Source organism: Glycine soja, chromosome 1 (assembly GCF_004193775.1).
Source record: "Glycine soja cultivar W05 chromosome 1, ASM419377v2, whole genome shotgun sequence".
Taxonomy (NCBI): domain Eukaryota; kingdom Viridiplantae; phylum Streptophyta; class Magnoliopsida; order Fabales; family Fabaceae; genus Glycine; species Glycine soja.
In genome coordinates, this window is record NC_041002.1 from 36,718,824 (window position 1) to 36,743,545 (window position 24,722).

At 33.6% G+C, this 24,722-nt stretch overlaps 1 protein-coding gene and 1 pseudogene across 1 annotated transcript; both read right to left on the minus strand.

Annotated features, from left to right (window-relative positions):
- Positions 1-6,116: 6,116 nt before the first annotated feature.
- On the minus strand, positions 6,117-11,237 carry LOC114415299 (annotated as a pseudogene).
- An 11,533-nt stretch (positions 11,238-22,770) lies between these two features.
- On the minus strand, positions 22,771-24,722 carry LOC114369172. The gene is made up of 4 exons (XM_028326399.1): positions 24,483-24,722; positions 23,922-24,389; positions 23,223-23,645; positions 22,771-22,971 (listed from the first exon to the last, which is right to left on the minus strand). Exons 1-4 carry the CDS (start codon positions 24,720-24,722, stop codon positions 22,771-22,773), a joined length of 1,332 nt encoding a protein of 443 aa, XP_028182200.1.

Here is a 24,722-nt window from a genome sequence, read left to right on the forward strand (position 1 = left end):
ATAATCCTAAGTAATATGGTTATGAATGTCTCTTGACATAGAAATGTTATTGTACTTAAATATTTTTTATTTATCTATATGTTTAAACTGTAATTTTGGAGTTGGGACCTTTTCCATCGGGTTATCGATTCCCTGATTTTCAAAATTACTCTTTTGCACGTGTGTCATGTGCTGTTGTTCCCATTTCTTATGTGTATTTTATTTTATTTTTGTTTGTCCTGAATATGATAATTTCTTATTTGCTTGCGTCCACTGTTCTATTGGATATCTACATGTTATATTATTTGAAAAAAATGTGCACGATCTCCTTTGTTTCACTCATGAAGTTAAAGGTTGAATTTCTTGTGCATGTGATGGTATCCTCTAATGGAATCTTTTTGCAGGGCCAGGATCTTGGTTTACTCCGCATGTCATTACGGTGAATGCTAGAGAGGTATCTAATTAATCTTACAAAATAATATGAAATGCGTGGGCTAAGTTGTTTTCATTGGAATGACTGTTGTGTGTTGTCTTTTATTTTCTACATAACTTATGTTCTCTTTTATTTACATTCCTTGATGCATGCTTCTTATTAATACTGCTATATTTTAATTGAAGTAGTAATTTGGTTTGCTTTGATAAATATTGTTGTTTGTGAACGTGATATTGTGATCCATTAATTTTTCACTGGCTTCTTTTTTGTGAACGTGATATTGTGATTCATTAGAAAGGATCCAGGAAGCAACAACCTATATATATGTGATCTTTTTATCAACATGTGATCTTTTTTGTTTTCTAAATTCAAACTTTTCTAAATTTTGTTGTATGGATGCCCTGATGTTGCAACAAGTAATGCCAAATTCAAATGCCCCATTGGCCCTCCATTTCACAACCTTGTCTCCAAAATATCTCAAATTAAACAAGAAATTGCCAATTTCCCGAGGAAAAAAGAAGAGAAATTTACCATCTATCCTTTCTAAATGAACTGTACACTTTCTTTTATTAACAACTATCAATTTCTTTTATTTTATTTTGTTTTAATTTTTAAAAAAAGATGGTCGATAGATATAAATAAGTGTCATGTGAGTTATCTTTTATACTAGCTGATTTAGAGGTAATTTTAGAATAGTTAAATGGCAAAATATTTTCAAAAAAACATGTATAGAAAATATGGATATTTCTTTTATAATCAGTATAGGCAATAATAATAATAATAATAATAATAATAATAATAATATATTGCTATAAATATTAAAATTAAAAATAATGATGTGTGAACATCAAACAGGCTAGTTAACACGCTATTTTACGACATTATATTTCTTGTTTCTATCTTCTTCTTTTTTCATCTGTCTGTTATTAGGTGTATGATTGTCCATCAAACAATAAACATTATTCTATTTTTCTAATAATAAAGATTAAGCTGATGGTAGATACAAAGTACAAACTGCAATCTACATTGGATTTTCAACGAGCACAACAAAAAAAAATAAGGTTTATAATGATCAATTATCATGCTAAACTATCTTAAAGATGAGATCACATATCCTTTTGAAGTACTGCCACGTGCCTCATGGTGGGCCCACTTGACCCCACGTGTCTAAACTTTGTGCATGCAGTGTGTTGTTTCATTAAATAAAAAATATTAAACTGATACAAAAGAATAGTAATAAGAAAAAGGACCACCCCTCAAACAACTGCTACTATATTCCCAACTACTTAAAGATAATTCAAACTACTTGCAAAGTTACAATTATTATCATGAATGTCGTCAATCCAGTGGAACAAGACATGATTTAATAGTATCATTGTTTTTAGTTGATCATCTTTGTATTGCACTAGTATCATTGTTTTACATCTTTTACCTAGATATTTGTTTTAAATCTCCAAATAATATATGCACATATTATCTTATATCATTATCATGCAGTTTGGATTGAGAAAAAATGGATCATAGCATAGTTGACACTGCAATGACTTCAAGAAAACGTAAAAGAGAAGAGTATAAGAAGATAATCTTATTAGCTGCTGCTTGTGTTGTTCATATGGTCATTGGTGTAGTGACATGGTATCATAATAACTATTTTGTTAAGGAACCAACCCGTAATTGGGAACTAGAACGTCAGAGCTTCCTTAATCGTCTTTATAGAGGAACAAATAAAGATTGCATTGAACAATTGAGGCTTAGTAAAAATGCATTTTTTAACCTTTGTAGAATTTTACAAGAAAAAGGTGGATTAGTAAGAACAAGAAATGTTCCAACAACTGAAGCAGTAGCAATGTTTTTACATATCCTTGCTCACAACCTAAAATATAGGGTAGTGCAATTTAGTTATTGTAGATCTAAAGAAACCATAAGTAGGCAATTCAATGATGTCTTGAGAGTGGTAATGAAAGTGAGCAAAGCCTATTTGAATTTTCAACCCTGTACTTTAGAAGGTGCGGAAGCAAACAAGTGAAGATGGTTTGAGGTAAGTTTATCAATTGTTAGGAGAAATTAGTTAATTATAAAATTTTCTTAGAATCTAAAAAAATTGTCTTGTTTGTATAGATGTATTGGAGCACTTGATGGGACTCATATTCCGGTTACAACTTCTCCTTATGAGAGACCTAGATATCGTAATAGAAAGGGTGATGTCTCTACAAATGTGTTAGCTGCTTGTGGTCCAGATTTAAGGTTTATTTATGTGTTACCTGGGTGGGAAGGGTCTGCAGGAGATTCTCGAGTATTACGAGATGCATTACGTCGTCAAAACAACTTGAAATTCCAACTGGTAATATTTCTTAGAAATAATTTTTTTCTTTTTTTTTTTGGTCTAGTTTAAGTCTATGTTTGTTATTTTAAACATTGTAGGTAAGTATTTTCTTGTGGATGCGGGATATACCAATGGTCCGGGATTTTTAGCACCATATCGAGGGACTAGATATCATCTCAATGAGTGGATTGGAAACACCCCTCAAAGTTACAAGGAGTTATTTAATCTTCATCATGCAAGTGTCCGAAATGCAATAGAAAGGTCATTTGGGATCTTGAAAAAAATATGGAGTATATTAAGAACTCCTTCATTTTTTGATATAAAGACACAAATAAGAATCATCAATGCTTGTTTTGTGTCACACAATTTCATAAGAGACGAACAACAAACTGATCAACTTTTAGAAGTTCAAGACTTAGAATTTTTATCTGTTGTTGATGAAGAGTTAGTCCATCAATCAAGGGAAGAAGTTCAAAATAATGCCATAGATGATATCACAACTATTCAAGATACCGAGGAATGGACAAGATTTCGAGATACATTAGCTATGAATATGTTTGCTAACTATCAAGTTAGGAGAAACTTTGCTTATGGATAGTTCTTTTTAAATGTAATTTGCTATTGCTGACAAACTTTGTGTGCTTTGTTACTATTGTACTTTTCTATTGAAGATAGACTTTTATGTACTTTGCTATTGCATAAAAACTTTGCTTGAAATATTTTCCATGATTGTGCAGTGAATTAGTCAAATGAATGAAGTAGGTCATATCTACTATTTGTTATGTGCAGGTTGAATAAGTGACATTAACTTCAATGGAGTCGTCTAATGAAAAAATGACGGACAAAAGAAAAGTTTTAGGAAAAAATAATGAGGAAACAAGAAGTTATTTTACATGGAATTTGGAAATGGAACGTGTATGGGCTGATGTACTTAGAGATCAAAGGAATTTGGGCAACAAGGGTGACGGAGGTTGGAAAAGGTCAGCATTGAATGCTGCAGCCGCAGTGTTATCTACAAGCTTCAATGTTAATGTCACATCAGATAATGTCAAAAATCGTATCAAATTATGGAGATCGTGGTATGGTATTGTAAGTGACATCCTTGGCCAGAGTGGATTTGATTGGGATGGCACTAAGCACATGATCATAGTTGAAAATGAAAATGCTTGGAATGAATATTGCACTGTAAGTATTCTTTAATATGTTGCTATTTGTTATTCAAAGTAGATTGGATTTGACTTTTTCTTTGTTTTCCAGTCGCATAAATCGGCTAAACCGTTTCGATTCAAGGTGCTTCAAAATTGGGATGATATAGTGGATTTGTGTGCTAAAGATAGAGCCACCAGTCATGGAGCTGAAACTGCTATGGATGTTTGATGAAGCGATGAGTAGAGAAACAAATGAAGTGGAATTCATGGGGTTAGGTGCTACTGCCATAGATTTAGAAGAACCAAGCTCTAATACAAAAGGAAAAAGACAAGGTTCGACTTCTTCTGGTGGCACACATCCTCACAGGACAAGAGAAAGATGGGAGAAAAAGAAGGAATAGTAGCTTCTTTGGATAAAATGGCGAACTCTTTTAACCGAATGGTGGTGGAAAAAATGGATGGTAAAGTTGATGGTGAAGATATTCAAGAAGTATTCCGTGAGGCAGCTTTGATACCAGATCTTAGTAGACAACAATGGGCTAAAGCTATATTAAATGGTTAGCTGACGATCCAAAGCAGTTAGCTATTGTGAAAGCCCTTCCAATTCACCAAAAGACAGATTATGTTTTAACACATCTTGGAGAATGAAATTTGGTGAGTAACCTTTTGTCTACATTTCCAATTTCAATTTTCAAATTATAAATTTGTGTCTTTTTTATGCCTAATTGAGCTCATATTTTCACTATAGTTATTTGTCTTTCCTCTTGTGACTTATATTATCTTGTTTCTTCTCCCCTAAATGGCAGCATTGGATGTTAATTATTCAGGTTCGTCGACCTTTTACACTTGATGATGAATGAAGATTATGGGATGAAGAACATTGTTTTTTTTTTAAAAATTTGGACCTTGTAATTTTTGTTTAAGATCTTTGTTTGGAACTTGATTAATTAGGACCTTGTAATGCTTGTGTTGATTCGTGTTTATGCGTTGGTGCATTATTAACCATTTGAATTTTCTTCCCGTACGAACAATGAAATTAATATCATTTGAATTTTGTACGAGATAATTGTCCTTAAATTACATAATTATTTAATTTTAATATATTTTTTAAAATTATTGCAAGACTAGGTAATTAATTTTTTAAAACAAGAATAAAGAATTACATATCATTCATCTTTTAATTGTGCAGTATTGTTTAATCCAAGTTTTTTTGTGTTACTACAAAAATATTGTATAAGATTCAAAATTGTTTAGCATTAAAATTATTTTAATTATTTAATTATTAACTATTAAAAAAATTTATTATTATATATTTTATAACATTAAATTTATTTTGAATATTTAACTATTTAAAAAATGACTCATGTTTATTTTCATTCAATATTGAAATTTTAATTTTTAAATAAATATTTAAAAATTAAAATTTGAATTTCATTGAAATTGAATTACTTTATCCAAACAAGGAAACTAAAATACAAGAAATTGAATTGTCTCATCCAAACAAAATATTTACAAAATGAAAGAAATTTAAATCAAGGCAATCAAAATGCTGTGAATTTGAATTTCCTAGAAATCTTTAAATTCCTCATCCAAACACATGGTTATTGAAACAAAGGTAATACACATATAACATATTGAATTAGGAGATAGAATGAATCTATTTGGTGGTTTACAAATTATTTTTTATTGAACATATACATGAAAAGCTAGGAATATTGAATTTATTCTACATCTCACAAAGAATTAGAACTTAAATAAACTAACAAAAAAACGTCTGATCAAATTTAAAATATTCTGAAAAAAAAAATTGATTCACACTAACTAAAAAATTTAGCTAACCATGTTTAATTATTTCAATCTTAATTAAAAATTATTTTTTTAAAACTTAACATTCATTGGAACTTGTTATCAGAAATAAGAGTTATTGAAACCAAAATCTTAATTAAATAAAAAGTATTTTAGAAATTATAGCATTAAAGAAGATAAAATTAATAAAATTTACTTATGAAAGTAATTTTGTATCTTATATTTAAAACCAGAGGACTACGGAAAGCCTAAAATTTTGGAAGGATAATTTTCCATGTAAATTGAGACGTCCTAGACTTTCCATGTGACACCTTTATAAATTGTATTTTTTCATCTTGGTACATTATATAAATTGTACTGCATAGATATATAATTTTGACAGCATTGTCATCGAATGGAGACAACAAAGGACATGCAGATTGAAACAAAAGAAGGAAAAAGAGGGTGCACGCGTATAAAATTTCAAATCAGTTACTGTATTTTGTCCCGGGCATTACAGAAAGCCAAAAAATATAAAAATCATGACAGAGGAAATTGGAGGCAAAGCCTAACAAAGACTTTAAAGGGCATGAAATTAAATAATGCTTAAGACAACAAAAGACAAGGAAAAATCTATACAAAATTTTCAGTTTTTGTTTTTTCTGCCTTCCATGTTAGTCCCATCTTTGAGAGTCTCTTGTGCATCATTTTCCATTCCGAGGCTGAAAAGACAAGCTGCATGAAGATACAAAGCAGTAGGCCACTCTGGAGATACCACTTGGGCTTGCATTGCATCCCCAAGAGCTTCTTGTGCCATGTCATTCATCAATAAAGATAAGCAGCGTATTGCATACACTGTGGGTGACACCATGGTCCCTCCATCTATGAACTGAAACAAATGTAAAACACAAATATATAGATAAGTAACTTATTCACCAGCAAAAAAACATAACTTATTGTATAGCTTAATTTTTTTTTGTCTAGACCACAGGTATCCTTCATAGGAAGTAATCCTATTTGAGCCGAGTAGGATTCAAGACCACCACTTAAGTTGAAACAATTTCACACCAGTTGATCCGAACTTAGTGGTTAGAGTTTAATTTTTATGTCTTACATTTCTCATTAATAAAACATACTTTTGAAGTAGTTATTATAAAATTTAATAAATTTATAATATATATATATATATATATATATATATATATATATATATATATATATATATATATATATATATATATGTATGTATATATATAGATTAAATGACAATGTAAACATTTTATACAGTAAATATATAAACTATTTTCTCCTTATTTTATTTTTAAACCATAACAGCTGCAAACAACTTAAGGCTACAAGGAAAAGGCCTAAACAACATCTACTAATGTCCTGTTTGGTTCTGTAGTGGGAAACCCCAAACTTGAGTTTAGGAGTGCTAAACATGATTTTGCTAGAGAGAAAAAATTGGTTGTTCAGTTAAAATAAAGTTTATTCTTATTGACTAGAAGTAAGAAAAAATCATTAAAAATGTACCTTTTGCATTGTGGATTAAAAATTTTATTCTGATTTTACTTTTGAAAGAAAATTTCTTAAATATAAATCACTTTTCTTTAAAATTACTTTTAATTTAAAATTATTTATACAAGATCAGGATGATGCAAAATTAAGTTAACAAACAGATAATCCAAATTAGATGTTTGGCAAGACAGTATGCAACATCAGTCATTGCAGGTCTCTGCAACATTAAGCATAGCATCCAATTTAAGCCAAAAGTCCTTAAATTAAAATCCTCTTACTTGAGTGTAGCAGTCAATGGCAGTGATAAAGTCCTTAGCTCTAAAAGCAGTATCTCCATGCTTCTTCAAATTCAAGGTCTCCTGCATTTGGCTGGTCCACAATTGAAAGGAAAGCTGCAATTTCAAAATTAAGAAGGATCAACATTAGAGTTGGTAACAATAAAAATAGAGGGAAAAGTGTGCAAACAAAACCTCATTGGCAATTCCTTCATCATCCTTGTAACCAGTCTTCTCTAATATTTCATGTATTGCAGTAAGATCCAGTCTCAAACATGCTTCACCAAAAGGTGTCAATGTAATTGCTTTGTTAAGGATGCAGTTTCTTGCCGGAGACCCATTAGAACATATGAGGGGACCTGCTCATATACTATCCAAATGAGAAATTATAGTCTTCCCAAGATGGGTAATAAGTTCTCACATTGCTTATTATAACATTTTAATAATTAAATATACATAACACTTGCATAATTCCAAAGCATATGCAAATAAGAGTTTACTTTACACGAAATAGTTTTACACAATAAGAATTTATCTAATCACTACATCATATTAATGAATAAAATGATGTGATAAAGTAGCCAAATCTTATTAATTATCTGCATCAAATGTTTTACACTGACAATATATATAAAATATAATAATCATTACATACTTAGATTTGAATCCACTTTATTGATAATCAACAATCTTAAGGAACACACCAACTAGAAAAGAATATAGAAAGTATGGATGTACTTCATCAGCATGCTGCTAAAAAATCAGGTTCAAAAATAAGGGAAAAAGTGAAACATTTGTGTAATAGAGTAGAATGATAGATCTATGAGACCTAAGCACAAACTATTATAAAAGCTTATCATGCATGGAATATACCTCTGTTTCATTCTGAAGTGACATGAGAGATGCAACAAGAGACTTTGCATTTGGCCTCTCACGAGCTTCATATTGTAAACAACGAGAAGCCAAACGAACCAACTCAGTTCCGTCATCCTTTGAAAAGTGACCCTCTAAGGCAGAATCCATCAACATCAAAAAGTTTTTGCCACGAATCAGGTCAAGTGCCTGTAAAAGAACAAAAGTGAATGCTGTGAATATCATATTTTTGTTCTTCATTGAGATTGGTACATCAATGAATCACCTTATTTATACAAGACATGGTCTGCATGAACATTAAAGATTTAACACAGATATTTCTACGTAGAAGTACTATTTTGCAACTTGAAATAGATCCAAATAATTAATATACTATGACTAATATACCAAAAGATTGTAAACCAGTATTTTTTTTTTTTTAGTTAGTGCAAAAGAGTATAAACGGAAACGGTAAAGTTGTGCCTTGGTGACTTGTTGGTCATGGGTTCGAATCCGGAAACGGCCTCTTTGCATATGCAAGGGTAAGGCTGCGTACAACATCCCTCCCCCATACCTTTGCATAGCGAAGAGCCTCTGGGCAATGGGGTACGAAAAATGCAAAAGAGTATAAACAAAATACTAGAAAAGTTTCAAAATATGTCACGAGAATTTATATAATAACAAAGTTTCTTGCTTATGATATTGATATAAATTATAGTGTATTGTCTCATGCTGAATGTGTATTTTAAGCAACTATATCAGTAATTGACAGCATCATTATCCAAAATCAATGGCCTGAAGATCTCATGGAATTTTAGTTTGTTTAGTACTTAACAATGGAAGGAAAAGCTTACAAGGCTTGGTGGAATATGTTTACCACTCAAGAGATCTAGCAGCAGAGTTCCAAAACTGTAAACCACACTCTGTGGAGTCACTCTACCTGCATATGAACCCAAATGTACCAAAGAACAACAGTCACATACTAAAATATGTAAGCATATGCAGAATAATTCCACAGATGTTTCCCTCATCTAAAAGGAGGATTTTCCTTAGGGCTAGGGAAACAATTAAAGAAAGAAAGAAAAAAAACAAAAACAAGATGAATTTCTATATAAATTCCCATATAATTTGGTCAAACTTTATATTTCTAAAGAAGCAAAACAAAAGCAATTAATTTTTTACTTATTTGCAGAAGAGGATGTAAAATTAAATGCAGACCCCCTTTGTGATACAATAAAGATCCTGTCTAACAAACAGAACAGTACAACATTATTAATGGTTCTTTGACCATTCTGAAGTATTTCAGACCAATCTATACTTTTATGACTGATTCAGTGGCAGATTCCTCAGATTTCTTTTAGTTATGCCAAAGATCAAGGCCATGCACTCATGCAACCAACACACAAACATCCTAAAAATTTTGCCAGTCCTTAAGTACTCAGGAGGGGTGAAAGCCAGGTTTGTGCTGTAACTCTTGCCATCTCTGCTCTTCTTCATGAGTCCAAAGCAAGACAACCTGGGATTAGCATCCTGTTGATACATCACAAGCCAATCCAAGTTACAAATAGGAAGAAACAAGGTTTAGTTAGAACTGGGAAGCATTTATTAAACACCAGTTATACCTGATCAAACAAGATTCTGTAGGCATTGAGATCATGATACAAACCCCTTCCTTTACTAGTGCAATATTCTAGAGCTTGAGCTAAGTAGAAAGCCACCCTCAACCTCATGGCCCATTTCATTGGCTGTGCCTCCCCTGCACCAAATCAACCATGATTTACTTTTCTATGTTCAGAATTATAAGTCCTATGACCACAATTTAAAGAAAGATTTAAAACCCATCAAAGATTAACATAAAAGTTATGGTAATTACAAACAACTCACAATGAAAGAGAAGCTTGCCCAGAGTTTCATGTGGCATAAACTATGCTACTAGCAGCCTCTCTTCCCCTTCATAGCAATAACCAACCAAATTTGCTAGACGTTCACTTCTAAGGCTTCCCACTTGTCTGGCTTCCTCCAAAAAGCACATAACACATCATGTCAAACTCAAAACAAGCAAGAAAGTGCAACAAATTTAAAGTTTTAAATTGCAGTCTGCAGACGTATTTGTAGCCTCAATATTGAGGTTTTGGAGATCTCCGTGACTGCATCACGACCACAATTGTGGCTAAAGCATGGAGATCTCCACAACAGCATCCCAACCACAATTGTGGCTACATGAGCTGCATTCGGAGATCTCCACAACTACATCACGACCACAATTGTGACTATATCAGCTGCATTTGTCCACAGCAAGGTTTTAAAAAATAGTTTGTGGCTGTGATTTCAGCCACAGCTACATGGCGACAGTAAATGTGATCGCATTAGCTTCATTTATCCACAATTTCTCGTCATATCAAGGATAGAGATAAGACTGCAACCCCAAGTGCAACTGCAATTTAAAACCTTGGTCCACAATTATCTATAGAGCCCTTTTAAAACTTGACAAAAGTAGTAAAAAAATGAAGTGTAAGTGCAAGTGACAAACGAGGAATTGGCGAGAATCAGGCCAAGCAAATTTGTTGAAACGTTGATGGCGATCCACTGTCCATTATCAAGTTTTCCTTTGTAAACAACATTGGGAGCTTTCTCACCATGCTCAGATACTATGTTTTCTGAGGAGAACCCATTTGTGGCAGCCTTCAGTTGCTCCAAACTGAACTCACCAAAACTTGGCCACAATTTTCTCTCACCCTTCTCACCATTTTCTGCAACAAAGACAACATTTTTTAAGCGAAACAAGAGTTTCTAGACAAAGGGTCTGTGCGCTGAAAACTCAAAAACAAAGAACAACACAAACCTTGGTCAGAGGATTCAAGGACAGAAGGTTTGAGGTGAGAGTGGAACCAGCAGAAAGAGAATTTAGAGCAACGAGCCCCCATGTAAGTGCAAGAGAGGAAGAAGAAAGAACAAGAACAAAAAGATGCCGTTCAAGCAATCAAGCCTCAAAGGTTGAGCGGCTAATGAATAAATAAATAATGATCACAGAGTGGTCATTGTTGTGAACCTTCTTTGTGTTTGTTGTGTTATGTTTGAACATTAATGGCAAAGAGTTGGCAATTCAAAAGGTTTCTACTAATCTATTCTTGAGGTGGCTTCAACAACTCTTCATTTGTACCTCAATTGCTGTTGCAGTGTAAGTGTACAGAACAGTGACAACACAAATACAAGATGTTAATTGTTACAACAATTTTTTGTTATCACTTTCTTCTTATGTCTTTCTCTATCCCTTTCTTTGAAACAGGCTTTTCTTTCTTCAGTGATTCAATTTGTAAAGGGCCTTTCCCAATCTTGGCTTCCTGGTTTTGGCTTTTTGCTTTTCTGCTTTCTCATCATTTTGCTTAGCATTTAATAAAAGGAAATTTAAGAATACCTTTTATGTGAATTTGTTTGCATTGTATTTTTTTTATTATTATTATATGTAAATGAATCCCATTTCCAATCTAATGAAAAATTTGTTGAAATATTAACTCCAAAAATCTAATATTTAACCCAGTGTTATAAATATCATTCCCATCATCGACTTTGTTGGGGTCATTGATCACTGTTTTATTTATTTATTTATTTATTTATTTATTTATTTATTATATACTCAAGTATATAAACAAAATTAAAAACAACATACAAATGAAATTAATTTACATGAATTGTTAGTATAAAATATATTTCCAAAGACATCCAATGAATTTTATTTTATTGTCATATAATATTAATAAATAAAATAATATGCTAAAATAATCAAATTTTATTAAATATTTATATAAAAATATTTTACACTTACAATATATAAATTAAATTCAATAGAAATTTAGTACAATCACTACAGTGATAATTATATCAGCACTAGTTCAATTGTACAATTGATTCAATTCAACAGTCCACTCAAGTCTCCAACCCATTGTCCAATCACTTGAACTCAGTTTTTTTGTCAAAAAAAAATATTTTCTTTTTTTATTCTTCGAAACTAATCTTTTGTTAATGACAAATGATAAATATTTTACGTTTATAATAAATTATTTTTAACTATTGATATTTAAAAAAAAACAATATACAGTAAAATTCAAGTTAAAGAGGTTGAAAAAGGTAAAGGGAAAGAGATAAGATGTTAAAAACAATCTTAATAACCTTCTCGTTGAAGAAAAGCAACTAAAAATGCTAGTTAAAGAAACGACAGCTAAAGCTAGTCTCATTTAATATAGTTATTCTAATATATATATATATATATATATATAGAAACTGATTATCTAATGGATATAGTTTAATTGACAATATATATTAAGTTTGTGGAAGAAAACATGGGTTCAATTCCCACAAATATATCTTTAGTGAAAAACAAAGAGTTTTATGTGTGTGACACCCTCTACCCCTCACATATATATTGATAAAGGAATAAAAATTCAAATATTAATTAATAGTATTTTTTTTTTTACATTTGTAAATACAAGTTTTTCAAAGGGATAAAAGGCTCACATTCACTTTCTTCTACATCATATTCAAACTTGTCCAAATAAATAATAAAGTTATCTCGGTTTAAGCAAGATCGTCTACGACTTCATACAATTAATATAAAACCCTATACCCCAATGCCACATCCTATCAGAGCGTTGTGTCTCGACGTCCTTCAGCACAAGGTTCCTTAAATCAATTCACCTAGTCGTCTGCTCCCCCAAACACAAAGTTCAAGATCATCACAGGATCCAAACACAAACAACACACGGGGAGTGAGTTATCACATTCCTAACTAATAGAGAAACAAGACAACTAGATATACATATCATATAAACTAAATAAAATTTACTTACACGTAATTCACGTAATTCCACCACTTTGTCATTCAAAGTTCACTTTTCATCCATCAATCACACTTTTCAATCATCAATCACATTACACAAAAATCACATTCTCTGATCAAGACATAATAACACATCAATTTCATAATAAACAATTAGCAAGCGCATGAGACAGTTATGCTAAGACTCAAGCCTATATGCAATGTGGTACCATGTCAGTGAAAAACCACCCTGGGGCGCTTAGGAGTACATAACAAGACACACCACACAATGGGTTTGTCAGGTCACTCTCACTAAGTAAGATCATAGGGAGACCAGTCAGGGTCACGATGTTTTGCAAGAATGCTCCAACCATATGGGATCAGCATAGGCTTAAAGGAGCACTCAAACTCGATGACCCCCAAGGCCTACACTCCGAAGAGTCCGTCAGGGCCTCTCCCTCCTGATTCAGGTCCAACCCCTAAAATCATTTTAGCACACAAACACTGCTAGTGAATTATACAATACCTACGACCTCACACTCGTGTCTTAAGCACGTACAACATATTGCGCTACAATTTAACACTGGTTCCTAAATAGGAACCTACACTTTCTCTTTAACACTGGTTCATAAATAGGAAACCTACACTTTCTCTTTAACACTGCGCATTTACACTTTTCTCAAGATAACACTGGTCGGGTTATTGTACAATTCACAGTTTACAACACAAATAATGTCACATCAAGAGTTAATCACACACTTATTCAAAACCAAAACTCATTCACAATTTCACATCTCATAATGTCACAATCCACCATCACATGTTTTCACATATCTCACAATTCAACACCTGTTCTACTTTACACTTTTACTCAATCACAATAACAATATTATAATCTCAAGGCAACATATCATTCCACAATTCATCACATATTTCATTTATAAGCACTGCTCATGAATTATACAATACCACAACCTCACACTCATGTTTTAAACATGTTTAACACAATTGTGCTACAATTTAACACTGGTTCCTAACTAGGAACCTACACTTTCTCTTTAACATTGCGCATAAACATTGGTCGGGTTATTGTATAATTCATAGCTCACGATATAATTAATGTAACATCAAATGTTAACACATCCACTTATTCACAATCGAATATCATGTCCACACTTTAACATCTCATAACATCACATCAACCATCTCATAACATTCCCAATGATATTCATAAGGTACAACATACACATGTTCATAAAATTTAACCATAATATTTTCAAACTCCAACACTTAATAATTTTTGGAATCATACTATAACACTCTACAATATTATTTATATAAATTATTAATATAAATAACTACCTCTATATATATAAACTAGCATACATCATATTAAATCACAAATTTCAAAGTAAGCTTTCAATGCACAAATTCTAAATAATTATATGAACACTTTGGTCAGTTTCAATTATGATATTAATTTTTTAAATTATATATAAAAACCTAAACAGCAAGAAAAAGAGAAAATACAAAATCAATATCTCTCTCTAAATTTCTCCTTACTTTATTTTATCAATTCATATTAATTAGAAAAAGTACTCAATTTATAGGGTTCACGCTCAACACAATAGCATATCAATTTCACAAAAATTGGTTTGTCAAACATATATAATTCACTGTAATAATTATAAGGATAAAATGAAATTGCAAAAACACCCAAAAACCCATTCCAATTGATATCTCTAAGGATCCCTACACATGTTCTCACTAGTTCCCAATTGTGAATAACTCATCCCTTACCTCTAAGCGGACTCACGTGTCTTCCGAATGCGATAACAGCATCTTGAGCAGTTCCCTAAGATTCCTCCAGTTTCTCCTCCGACTGCTCCGATAGAGTTCCCAAACGTCAGAAAAACGTAAAAGGGATTGAAGCCTCCATTTGGACTATCTTCATGCGATTCCTTTTTCTCTCTCCACGAACATCATCTCAAAATCCCAATGGTCAAAGCGTGAGAAATTGAATTTCGAACAACATATCCAAATTTCACAACAATCCAACGGTTAACAAAATCGGGATCGTAGTTTTACCAAGATAGCTCTGGGTTTCTACGGAAAAGAAAAAGGCTACAATGCGAAGGGTGTTTCTCTCAGTTCAGACATGATATCGAAATTCCCAACGGTGGGAATGCTCAGAATTGTGTTGTGAACGTGGTGCTCAAATTTCACGACGATCCAACGGTGAATGATTCTGAGATCGTCGTTTTTCTGAGACATGTTTGGTGGGCTACGGGAAAAAAGAAAGGGTTTTGAGAGGAGAAGAAAAAAAACGAAAATGAGGTAAAGAAGAGATAGCGTCAGTGTGACACCTAATCTAACACTATTTATAGCTAGATTTACTCTATTTATTTATTTATTTATTTATTATTTTATAAAGATAAACTCTATTTTATTCTCTATCAAACAAATAAATAAAATACCCTTTTTATTTTCTCTCAAATCATTATTTTAATTAATAATTATATCTCCTTATTTATTTATTTATAGAATCTCATCATTTTTCTAAAACTCTATTTATTTATAAATAAAAATTATTTTTTTAAATTAGCTTACGAAAAATGGGATGTTACAATGTGCTTCGGGAGAGTTGCAACTAGGCCTGTATGAAAATTGGATTTTTTTTTATTTTTAATTTTCAACAGATCCATTTTTTATCGACTTTATAAAAGTGGTTAGGCTAACTAAACCAAATTATAAAGTGGATTGGATCAATTTTTTTTTTTTAAAAAAAAAAAAGCAGTTCAAATATTTTGGTTTCAATTCAATTATTTATCTTTTACCTATATATGGATCCATTTTTCTAAAGAATCGAACCAAACCTCTTTTTTAAATGGTTTGGTTAACCTAATCATTTTCATAAATTGGTTCAGTCAGTTTTTTCACCAAAACGGTTTGGTTTTTTAATGGCGATTCAATTCAGTTTTGGATCCATTTAGTTTGCCTTTTTTTTTTTCACACTCCTAATTGCAACCCTCCCCAATACAAGCACACTAAGTAGACACTTGATACAAGAAAAAAAAATCATATCTAGGAATTATAATTTTTTGAAATGAATAAAACATATTTCGCTGATCATAAATATTCCTATGAATATAAATTTCTTGAAAATCAAAGAGTAAGTAAAATTTTTATCAAAAACGTTAATTATATATCGCATTAAATAACCTAATGAAAGAGTAACATAGTATTTCTATTCCAATAAAACTTTCTTTTAACTTAAAAAAGATAGATTTTCACCTCTTAATGAGAGTAATTTTGTGGGAAACATAACTAATCAACATTCAGGAGAAATATTATTTTTAGTGAATGTTATTTTAAAAAAAATCAAAAATGGGAAATAGAGTAGGAAAGTAATTCCGGGAGTTCATACCGGAAGAAGGTTTTTATTGAAAATATTTTTAAAAAATTAATGGGCCAAGACTCAAACCCAAGATTTTGGGATTTTGGGGTTATTATGACAATGCTCTAACCAATTAAGCTAATGAATCAATTACATTATAAAATAAATAATATTAGTATACATAAATTATTATTATACATAATTATCACTAACATTTTAATGCATATTTAATACACATGTAAATTTGAATAATAAATATTGTGACAATTAAATTTAATTTAAATCATACAAATATTTATTGTGCATATTTAATGTGCATGTAAATTTGAATAATAAATATTTACTTATGTAATCTGTATATTTTTTTAAAAATAAAAAATATTTATTATGACAACATTTTATTTGTATTACAAAAATTAATATATATTAAATAAATATTATTTATTTTATAACAACGTGAATTAAATATGCATTAAATTTTATAATAATAATCCGAATTAAAAAAAATATTTAATGCAAGCTTTGGTTTTCTTTAAATTTTAATGACTATTTTGCCCCTATCTTGTTTTTCTTTAAATTTACTATGCATGCTTCCGATTTTACGCTTCCTTTGTGTTTCACTTTCACTTTCATCCTGTGTGCTGGGTGATTTTTGCAAGCTTTGGTGGTTTTTGCAAGTTTGTTGGAAGTAGTTGTTCGGTGAAGGTTAAATATTGGTGGTTTCTATCGTAGTTGCTCTTCTTATTCCATCGGAGGTACGCATTTTATGATTTTTTTGGTTTTTTGTGTGTGTTAATATGTTACAAAAGCAGTAAAATGTTGAGGAAGGTTATTCAGTAAAAACTTCTTCCAGAAGAAGTTTCTTCTTTCGAAAACTTCTTCCGGAAGAAGTTCTTCCGAAAGTTTATGCTACTTATTCCAGAAGAAGTTCTTCCGTAATAAGGTGTGTCAGCTTCCAGTAGTGCACACTGCTTCTTCCGGAAGAAGTTCTTCCAGAAACTATATTTTTTTTTTAATTTTTTTGGAATTGTGTTTTTAAATTTGTGAAAAAATTAATATATATGAATATTATAATTTATAATATTTGTATTTGATATTTTTTAAATTATGGATAATTGGTTTAATTAGGTATAATAATTTAGGTATATTATTAAATGATTTAGATAAAATAATTATATTTTGTTGTAGTAGTAAAATGTTTTATTAGTTGTTAGTTATAGTGTTAACTTTAGTTTAAGTAAATAATTTAGTTTCAACTTTTGTATTACTTGTGTATGATGCATAATTTAATAATATGTCGTTAAGATGGACGAAGATCAATGGACGTATGACTATACGATGTCACAAGAAGTTCATATGGATTATGATAATGAAGAAGAATATGGTGTGAATGAATCACATGTTGATTGTTCGAATGCTTTTAATACCTGTCAGGTAATCATATTCATTAGTTTGAGTTATTTGGTTGAACGTATGTTTCGTATAAAAATTAATATGTCGGAGTTGCGTTGTAGGTCTTTGGTACTCGAGATGATGTTTTGCAGTGGGCTCGAGCAGTTACCCATGAAAACGGATTTGTTGCAGTGATTATGAGGTCTGACACAGATACTGATAGCAGAGGAAGAAGTTCATTTGTGTTAATTGGGTGTGAAAGGAGTGGTATGTACAAGTATAGGAATAAAAAATTCGTTAGAAGAGACACTGAGAGTAGGAAATATGGTTGTCCCTTCAGGCTTCATGGGAAACCAGTGCATAGAGGGGAAGGTTGGATGGTGAAGTTGATCTGTGGGATTCACAATCATCAATTGGCCAAGTCCTTAGTTGGACATCCATACGCTGGGCGATTGACTAAGGATGAAAAGAAAATTATTGCTGATATGACAAAGTCGATGGTGAAACCAAAAAACATCTTGCTAACGTTGAAGGAGCACAATTCCAACAGTTGCACCACGATCAAGCAAATTTACAATGCAAGAAGTGCATATCGTTCTTCAATAAGAGGAGCTGATACCGAAATGCAACATCTAATGAAGCTTCTCAAACGTGATCAATACATTCATTGGCATAGATTTAAGGATGAAGTTGTGGTGCGTGATCTGTTTTGGTGTCACCCAGATGCAGTAAAGTTATGCAATGCATGTCATCTGGTGTTTTTTTATAGATAGTACCTACAAAACAAATAGGTACAGACTCCCACTACTTGACTTTGTTGGGGTGACACCAACAGTGATGACATTCTCTGCTGGGTTTGCATATCTGGAGGGTGAGCATGTTAATAATATTGTATGGGCTTTGGAACAGTTTCAAGGTCTATTTTTAAGAAACGATCATCTCCCTGTTGTTATTGTCACTGACAAAGACCTAGCACTGATGAATGCAGTGAAAACTGTGTTCCCAGAGTGTACAAACTTGTTGTGCAGGTTTCACATCGATAAGAATGTCAAGGCGAAGTGCAAATCTTTAATCAGTCAAAAAAATGTCTGGGACTATGTGATGGATAACTGGGGTACTTTGGTTGATTGTCCGTCCGAACAACAATTCGCTGAGTTCTTTCAGAAGTTTCAAATTGCTTGTTCACCTTGGCCAATGTTCGTTGACTATGTTAACGACACATGGACTATCCCCCACAAGGAAAAATTTATTACAACCTGGACGAATAAGGTCATGCACCTAGGCAACACAACAACAAACAGGTATTAAAATCTTATTTTTTTCTAGTAAATGATATTTAATTGTTGTATATTTTTCATGTTTGTTGTGTATTTTAAATGTAGGGTTGAATCAGCTCATTGAGCTCTAAAAAGAGTATTACAAAATAGCCTTGGAGACCTGTGTAGTGTTTGGGATGCCATGAACAACATGATCATGCTGCAACACGTTGAAACTAAAGCATCCTTTGAAACCAATACGCATGTGGTTGGACATGTATTTAAAAAAACCTTATACAAGAGGCTCGTTGGAATGGTTTCAAGGAACGCTTTAAATGAGATTGCTGGCGAGGTTGAGTGTCTGCGTTATCTCGGCAACGATTCCTCTTCTTGTGGTTGTGTGATGAGAAGCACACTCGGTCTTCCTTGTGCATGTGAGCTTTCTAGGTATACTGCTGGCAGCATCCCAGTGGATTCAGTCCATATGTTCTGGAGGAGACTTTGCTTTTCAGACCAAGGGTTATGTGAGGCCGAAGTCAACATTAAGGAAGAGATTGAGACCATATCTAAAAGATTTGAGGAACTTGATGTGTGTGGCAAACTAACTCTCAAGAGTAAACTTCGAGATATTGCATACCCTGATCATAACTCTATGTGCACTCCTCCGTCAAAGGTCAACACTAAAGGTGCATCGAAGAAACCGATGAAAAGAAGTCAAAGATCCACAAAGCGTGATCCGTCTTACTGGGAGTATGTTGATGCTTTTCATTCTGTTCAAAGCAGCAACTCTTTAGTGAAACGTAGTGCATCATCTTCTGAACCGCCAAAGACAACAAGGATCATCCCAATGTTGGATCAATTTGCGCCATTTATACAGGATTTCATTCACAACGTTGTGGATGTGAAAGCAGACGGTAACTGTGGATATCGGTCCATTGCCGGTTTATTAGGTATGGGGGAAGATTCTTGGTCATTGGTGCGCAACGAATTGATTAAAGAACTTGGCAAATGGTCGCATGACTACACCAACCTCTTTGATGGCACAGAGAGATTTGAACAATTAAGGTTGTCCCTACTTGTTGATGGGTTTTCCAAGGTATGTTTTTAGGTTATTTTTTTTTAAGAACAAACTTTAAATAACTTAGATGTGTATGTTTGCTTGATTCAAGTTAGTGTGGACAAGTGGATGGATATAGCAATGGCCAACTCCATATATTAGTAGAATGCAGCAGTACACAAGCTTGATGTCATTCAAAAGAGACTATGTCGACCTAAATGAAGACTGAACATGTATTGTTTATCTAATTGTATTCATTATGTGATATAATTTGTTGTAATCCATTAAAGGATAATTATTAAGTACTCATTGCGTTAAGAAAAAAAATTAGTTGGTGCAACCAAAATCAATTATGCATGTACGATACATCGTTGTCATAATTGACAACACATAATGATATGCATGCGTATTAAAGTTTGAGCGTGACACGACATTGACTTCGTAGGAAACATAAACACGAAACATGTCCACGCGTGTTCTTTTGTAAAAAAAAAAAAAAAAGTGAAGCAATCTGTCGGTGAGAACCATGTATATATATGAGACACGGCAAACGCTAATAAATCACACATTATCTTGCCTTCACATACTCTCCCAATTGATACACAAAGTATGGCATTTTTAGGAGAAACTAGCAATCAGACGATTGTCAACTCAAGGTTGGGTTTCATTTTTTCAAATGGATTAATTGTTCACAATGATAGTGGGGTTTACTTCCAAAATTTCACTCCGGTGCTCATTCGAGTACCAAACAGTTGTGATTTTGCAAGCCTAAAAACCAGAATACACAATACCCTTCAGCTAACCGACAGACAATTTTTGGATGAAATTCACTACCGCCAGCCATTCACCCATACATGTAACCAAATTGGCTTTCAATGTATGCAATTGATAAATGATGATGATGTCAACACAATGTTAATGTGTAATGATCAATTTTCGTGTGTTGGTCTGATTGAGTTATTATGCACCGTTGGAAGAACACCAGATGAAGTAATAAACTTACTTGAATGCACTACGACCCCTACTCGTGACGCGCTCTTGTATTACAACGAGAGATGGAACATGCCACCCCAGAACAAATTTGTAAGATGCGCGTTCGCAGAAAAAAATCCAAAGAAATTTGAAATTCTTTCAGGATGTACCCTCAATGAATTGAAGGATTTGATAAAGCAAGTTGCACCTAAAGGGATTCCCTCTCATGGAATTCACGAATCACAAGCGGTAAGACGATTGTTTTTTTGACAACCATGACGTTTTGAGTATTCAGATAAAGTTATAAAATATGAAATTAATGAGCTGAAAACCAACGATGAAGTGCTGAAGGTGTTAGTACAGTCTAACTACTGGAAAAATATAGGCCAATAGAAATTTTAGTTGTTTTTACTAAACATGGTATGGAATTCGAAGATGATGTGGATGCCACGTCGCTAAACGACTGAATGCAACATTTCTTTTTTTTTTTTTAATGTAACTTTTATCTGTTTGTTTACAGCGTGTTTGAATTCCATAATAAAATTGAAGGGTGGAAATCCTTTTTTTTTTTAATTTCGTGCTTATTTTTTGAGGTGTTATTCGGTGGAACCAGCTGACGATATTATGTTTTTTGGCTTCTTTGACGTCCAAACATGAGAAATAGCGCCCCTCGAATGTCTTAGGCGACTCGCGCATAATTTTAGAAAATCCCCGAACATGGGTACTTGAACATGTTTGAAGGCTCCAAATCTTTTTTTGTTAATTTCGTGCTTGTTTTTTGAGGTGTTATTCGGTGGAACCGACTGACGATATTATTTTTTTTTGTCTTTTTTGACATCAAAACATGAGAAATAGCACCCCTCGAATGTCTTAGGCGACTCAGACATAATTTTAAAAAACCCCGAACATTGGTACTTGAACATGTTTGAAGACTCTAAATCCTATTTTTTTTAATTTCGTGCTTGTTTTTTGAGGTGTTATTCGGTGGAACCGGCTGATGATATTATTTTTTTTGCTTCTTTGACGTCCAAACATGAGAAATAGTGCCTGTCGAATGTCTTAGGCGACTCGCGCATAATTTTAAAAAACCCCCGAACATGGGTACTTGAACATGTTTGAAGGCTCCAAATCCTTTTTTTTTAATTTCGTGCTTGTTTTTTGAGGTGTTATTCGGTGGAACCGGCTGACAATATTATTTTTTTTGGCTTCTTTGACGTCCAAACATGAGAAATAGCACCCCTCAAATGTCTTAGGCAACTCGCGCATAATTTTAAAAAACCCCCCGAACATGGGTACTTGAACATGTGTGAAGGCTCCAAATCCTACTTTTTTAAAAAATTTAGCTATGTTACTTTAAAACATAAACATTTAGCTATCTTATTTTTAAAAATTTATAATTTTAATCTCATTCTTATGAAGGAAAGTCATCATTTTCAGAATCGGAATTGGAATAGGAATTGCAATCGAAATCGAATTCGAAATCGGAATCGGTGTGTCATATAGAGTGCAAAAAAAGTAAAGTAAACTATATTAAACAAAAAAGTGTAACAAATACAAAAAATGATGTCAACTACAAAACATAAAAAACATCATCAATGCTCTGTGCGCCACCTTTGTCGAGCCCTAACACTTCCATCTGTGCTGGCACCCCCCTGGCTATCCTCAGGCAATCTTGCATGATATCATGTAACTCTGTCCCTGCAGTGACCATCCTAAGGTTGAGCACACGCTCCAACCTTTCTGCGATCGCCTCATAGCCTTCGTAATCATCCTGTGACAGTCATAAAAAACATTTATTACAAAATTTAAAATAAATAACAATTCATCAAACATTAAACGCGCAAACAATCTTACCACTGCATGTCGAGGGGGGTCAAATGCCACTGGAACCTGTGGGATATCCGGCTGCATGTAGTCCTCATGGTCTGGGGCAGGTGCATGTCTGGGCTGGTCACCTGCCTAGGTCGGTATCATGAATGGGTGAGATATCTGGAAAAACCACTCCATGTAATCCGCAGATACCTGCCCAGGCACTACATAAAGGTCACCCACAGCTGTTGCATGGTCCGAGAAATGCATCCATCTGTCATCTATATCATCATATGACAACGAAGCGCTAACAAACGGCGGAGGAATGCTCTGAATGTACCAAAACCGGCATAGCACCCTCTCCGGTCGAACTGTAACCACCGTAGGACCCCATCTCAACTTACCCTGGAATGATGAAATCAGCTCAAACCCCTTAACCCCTCGATGGTCACTGTAAGGCAACCAGCACACGTCTGTGATCGTCAAAGCATCCCAACGTGCCTGGTACGGCGCTCCTGTAATTCTCTTCATATGAGCCTTCGTCGTCAGCCACCGGGAGGCACAAGGGGACGTCTCCTCATACGCATCATCGGTGACGCACTGATGCTCACTCGGAAAATGCTCATAGATCCAACACTACAAAAAAAATTAGGTTAACATAACATAAAAACATGTTTACATCATAATCCAATGTAACATATTACGAACACAAAATTTACCTGTAATAAAGTAAGGTACCCCCCAATCTTGTCGTGTCGTGGTCCTAGAAGCTTCATCTAACTGGTCATACATATGAACCAGGGCCGCAGCTCCCCAGGCATAGCCCCCACTCTAACCCAGGTCGCGAAAAGCCTCTAGATGCACCACATGAACATTTGTTGCACTGTTGTTAGAAAAAAGAGTGCAACCAACCAGGTGCAGGAGATAAGCACGAGTTGCTACAATCCATCGTCGTGCCTGGCATCTCATCTCATACATATCCCGAACCCATGAGAGGCGTACATATGCCCCGCGCACTTGTGCTGTCTCGGCTCTAGCCTCCTTACTGGACACCTCGAGCAACTCCATCAACAAAAATACTACCTCGTCCACGGAAAGAGCCGGGAAGCTGTGGAAGGCGCCACTGATAGGGAGATGGAGGAGTGATGACACATCATCTAGTGTGATTGTCAACTCTCCTACTGGAAGGTGGAAGGTGTTGGTCTCCCTGTGCCACCTCTCCACAAATATGGATATAAGTCCAGGATCGCCGGTTACAACTGAACACTCGATCAATGGACTTAATCCTGTGGCAACAACCAGCCTTTCAATCGCAGGCACTGGCCTCCCAATTAACGTCACCTTCCTCCCGTGCGACACCAACTTTAGCTCAAGACGCTCCTGAATTGAAGTACAAATCATTCGAAATACACAAATATCAAAAATTTTTAATGACAAACAAATCAAGAAGAAAAAAGTAAGAAATTATAATACCTGTCCAGTCCAAATAGCATGTGCGACATGCTTCGCAAATGAAGTCAGAACTGATGGGTCACGGGGCCCACCAGGGAATCCCTCATCAGCACGTGACCCCTCAGCACCATCATGACCTAAGTCCTCTGCAACAGTCGCATCTACGTCCGCGGTCATCTGAGGCGCATCTTCACTCATCTGAGCAACATCGTCAGCCATATGAGGGACATCCTCAGTCACCTGAGGAACATCCTCCTCCAT

Coding starts and splice junctions, on each gene's coding strand:
- LOC114369172 (XM_028326399.1), bottom strand. CDS start 24,722: ATGGAGGAGGATGTTCCTCAGGTGACTGAGGATGTCCCTCATATGGCT. Junction 24,390..24,482: donor ATGCTATTTGGACTGGACAG/GTATTATAATTT, acceptor ACTTCAATTCAG/GAGCGTCTTGAGCTAAAGTT. Junction 22,972..23,222: donor TTTATGTAGTGCCTGGGCAG/GTATCTGCGGAT, acceptor TGACTGTCACAG/GATGATTACGAAGGCTATGA.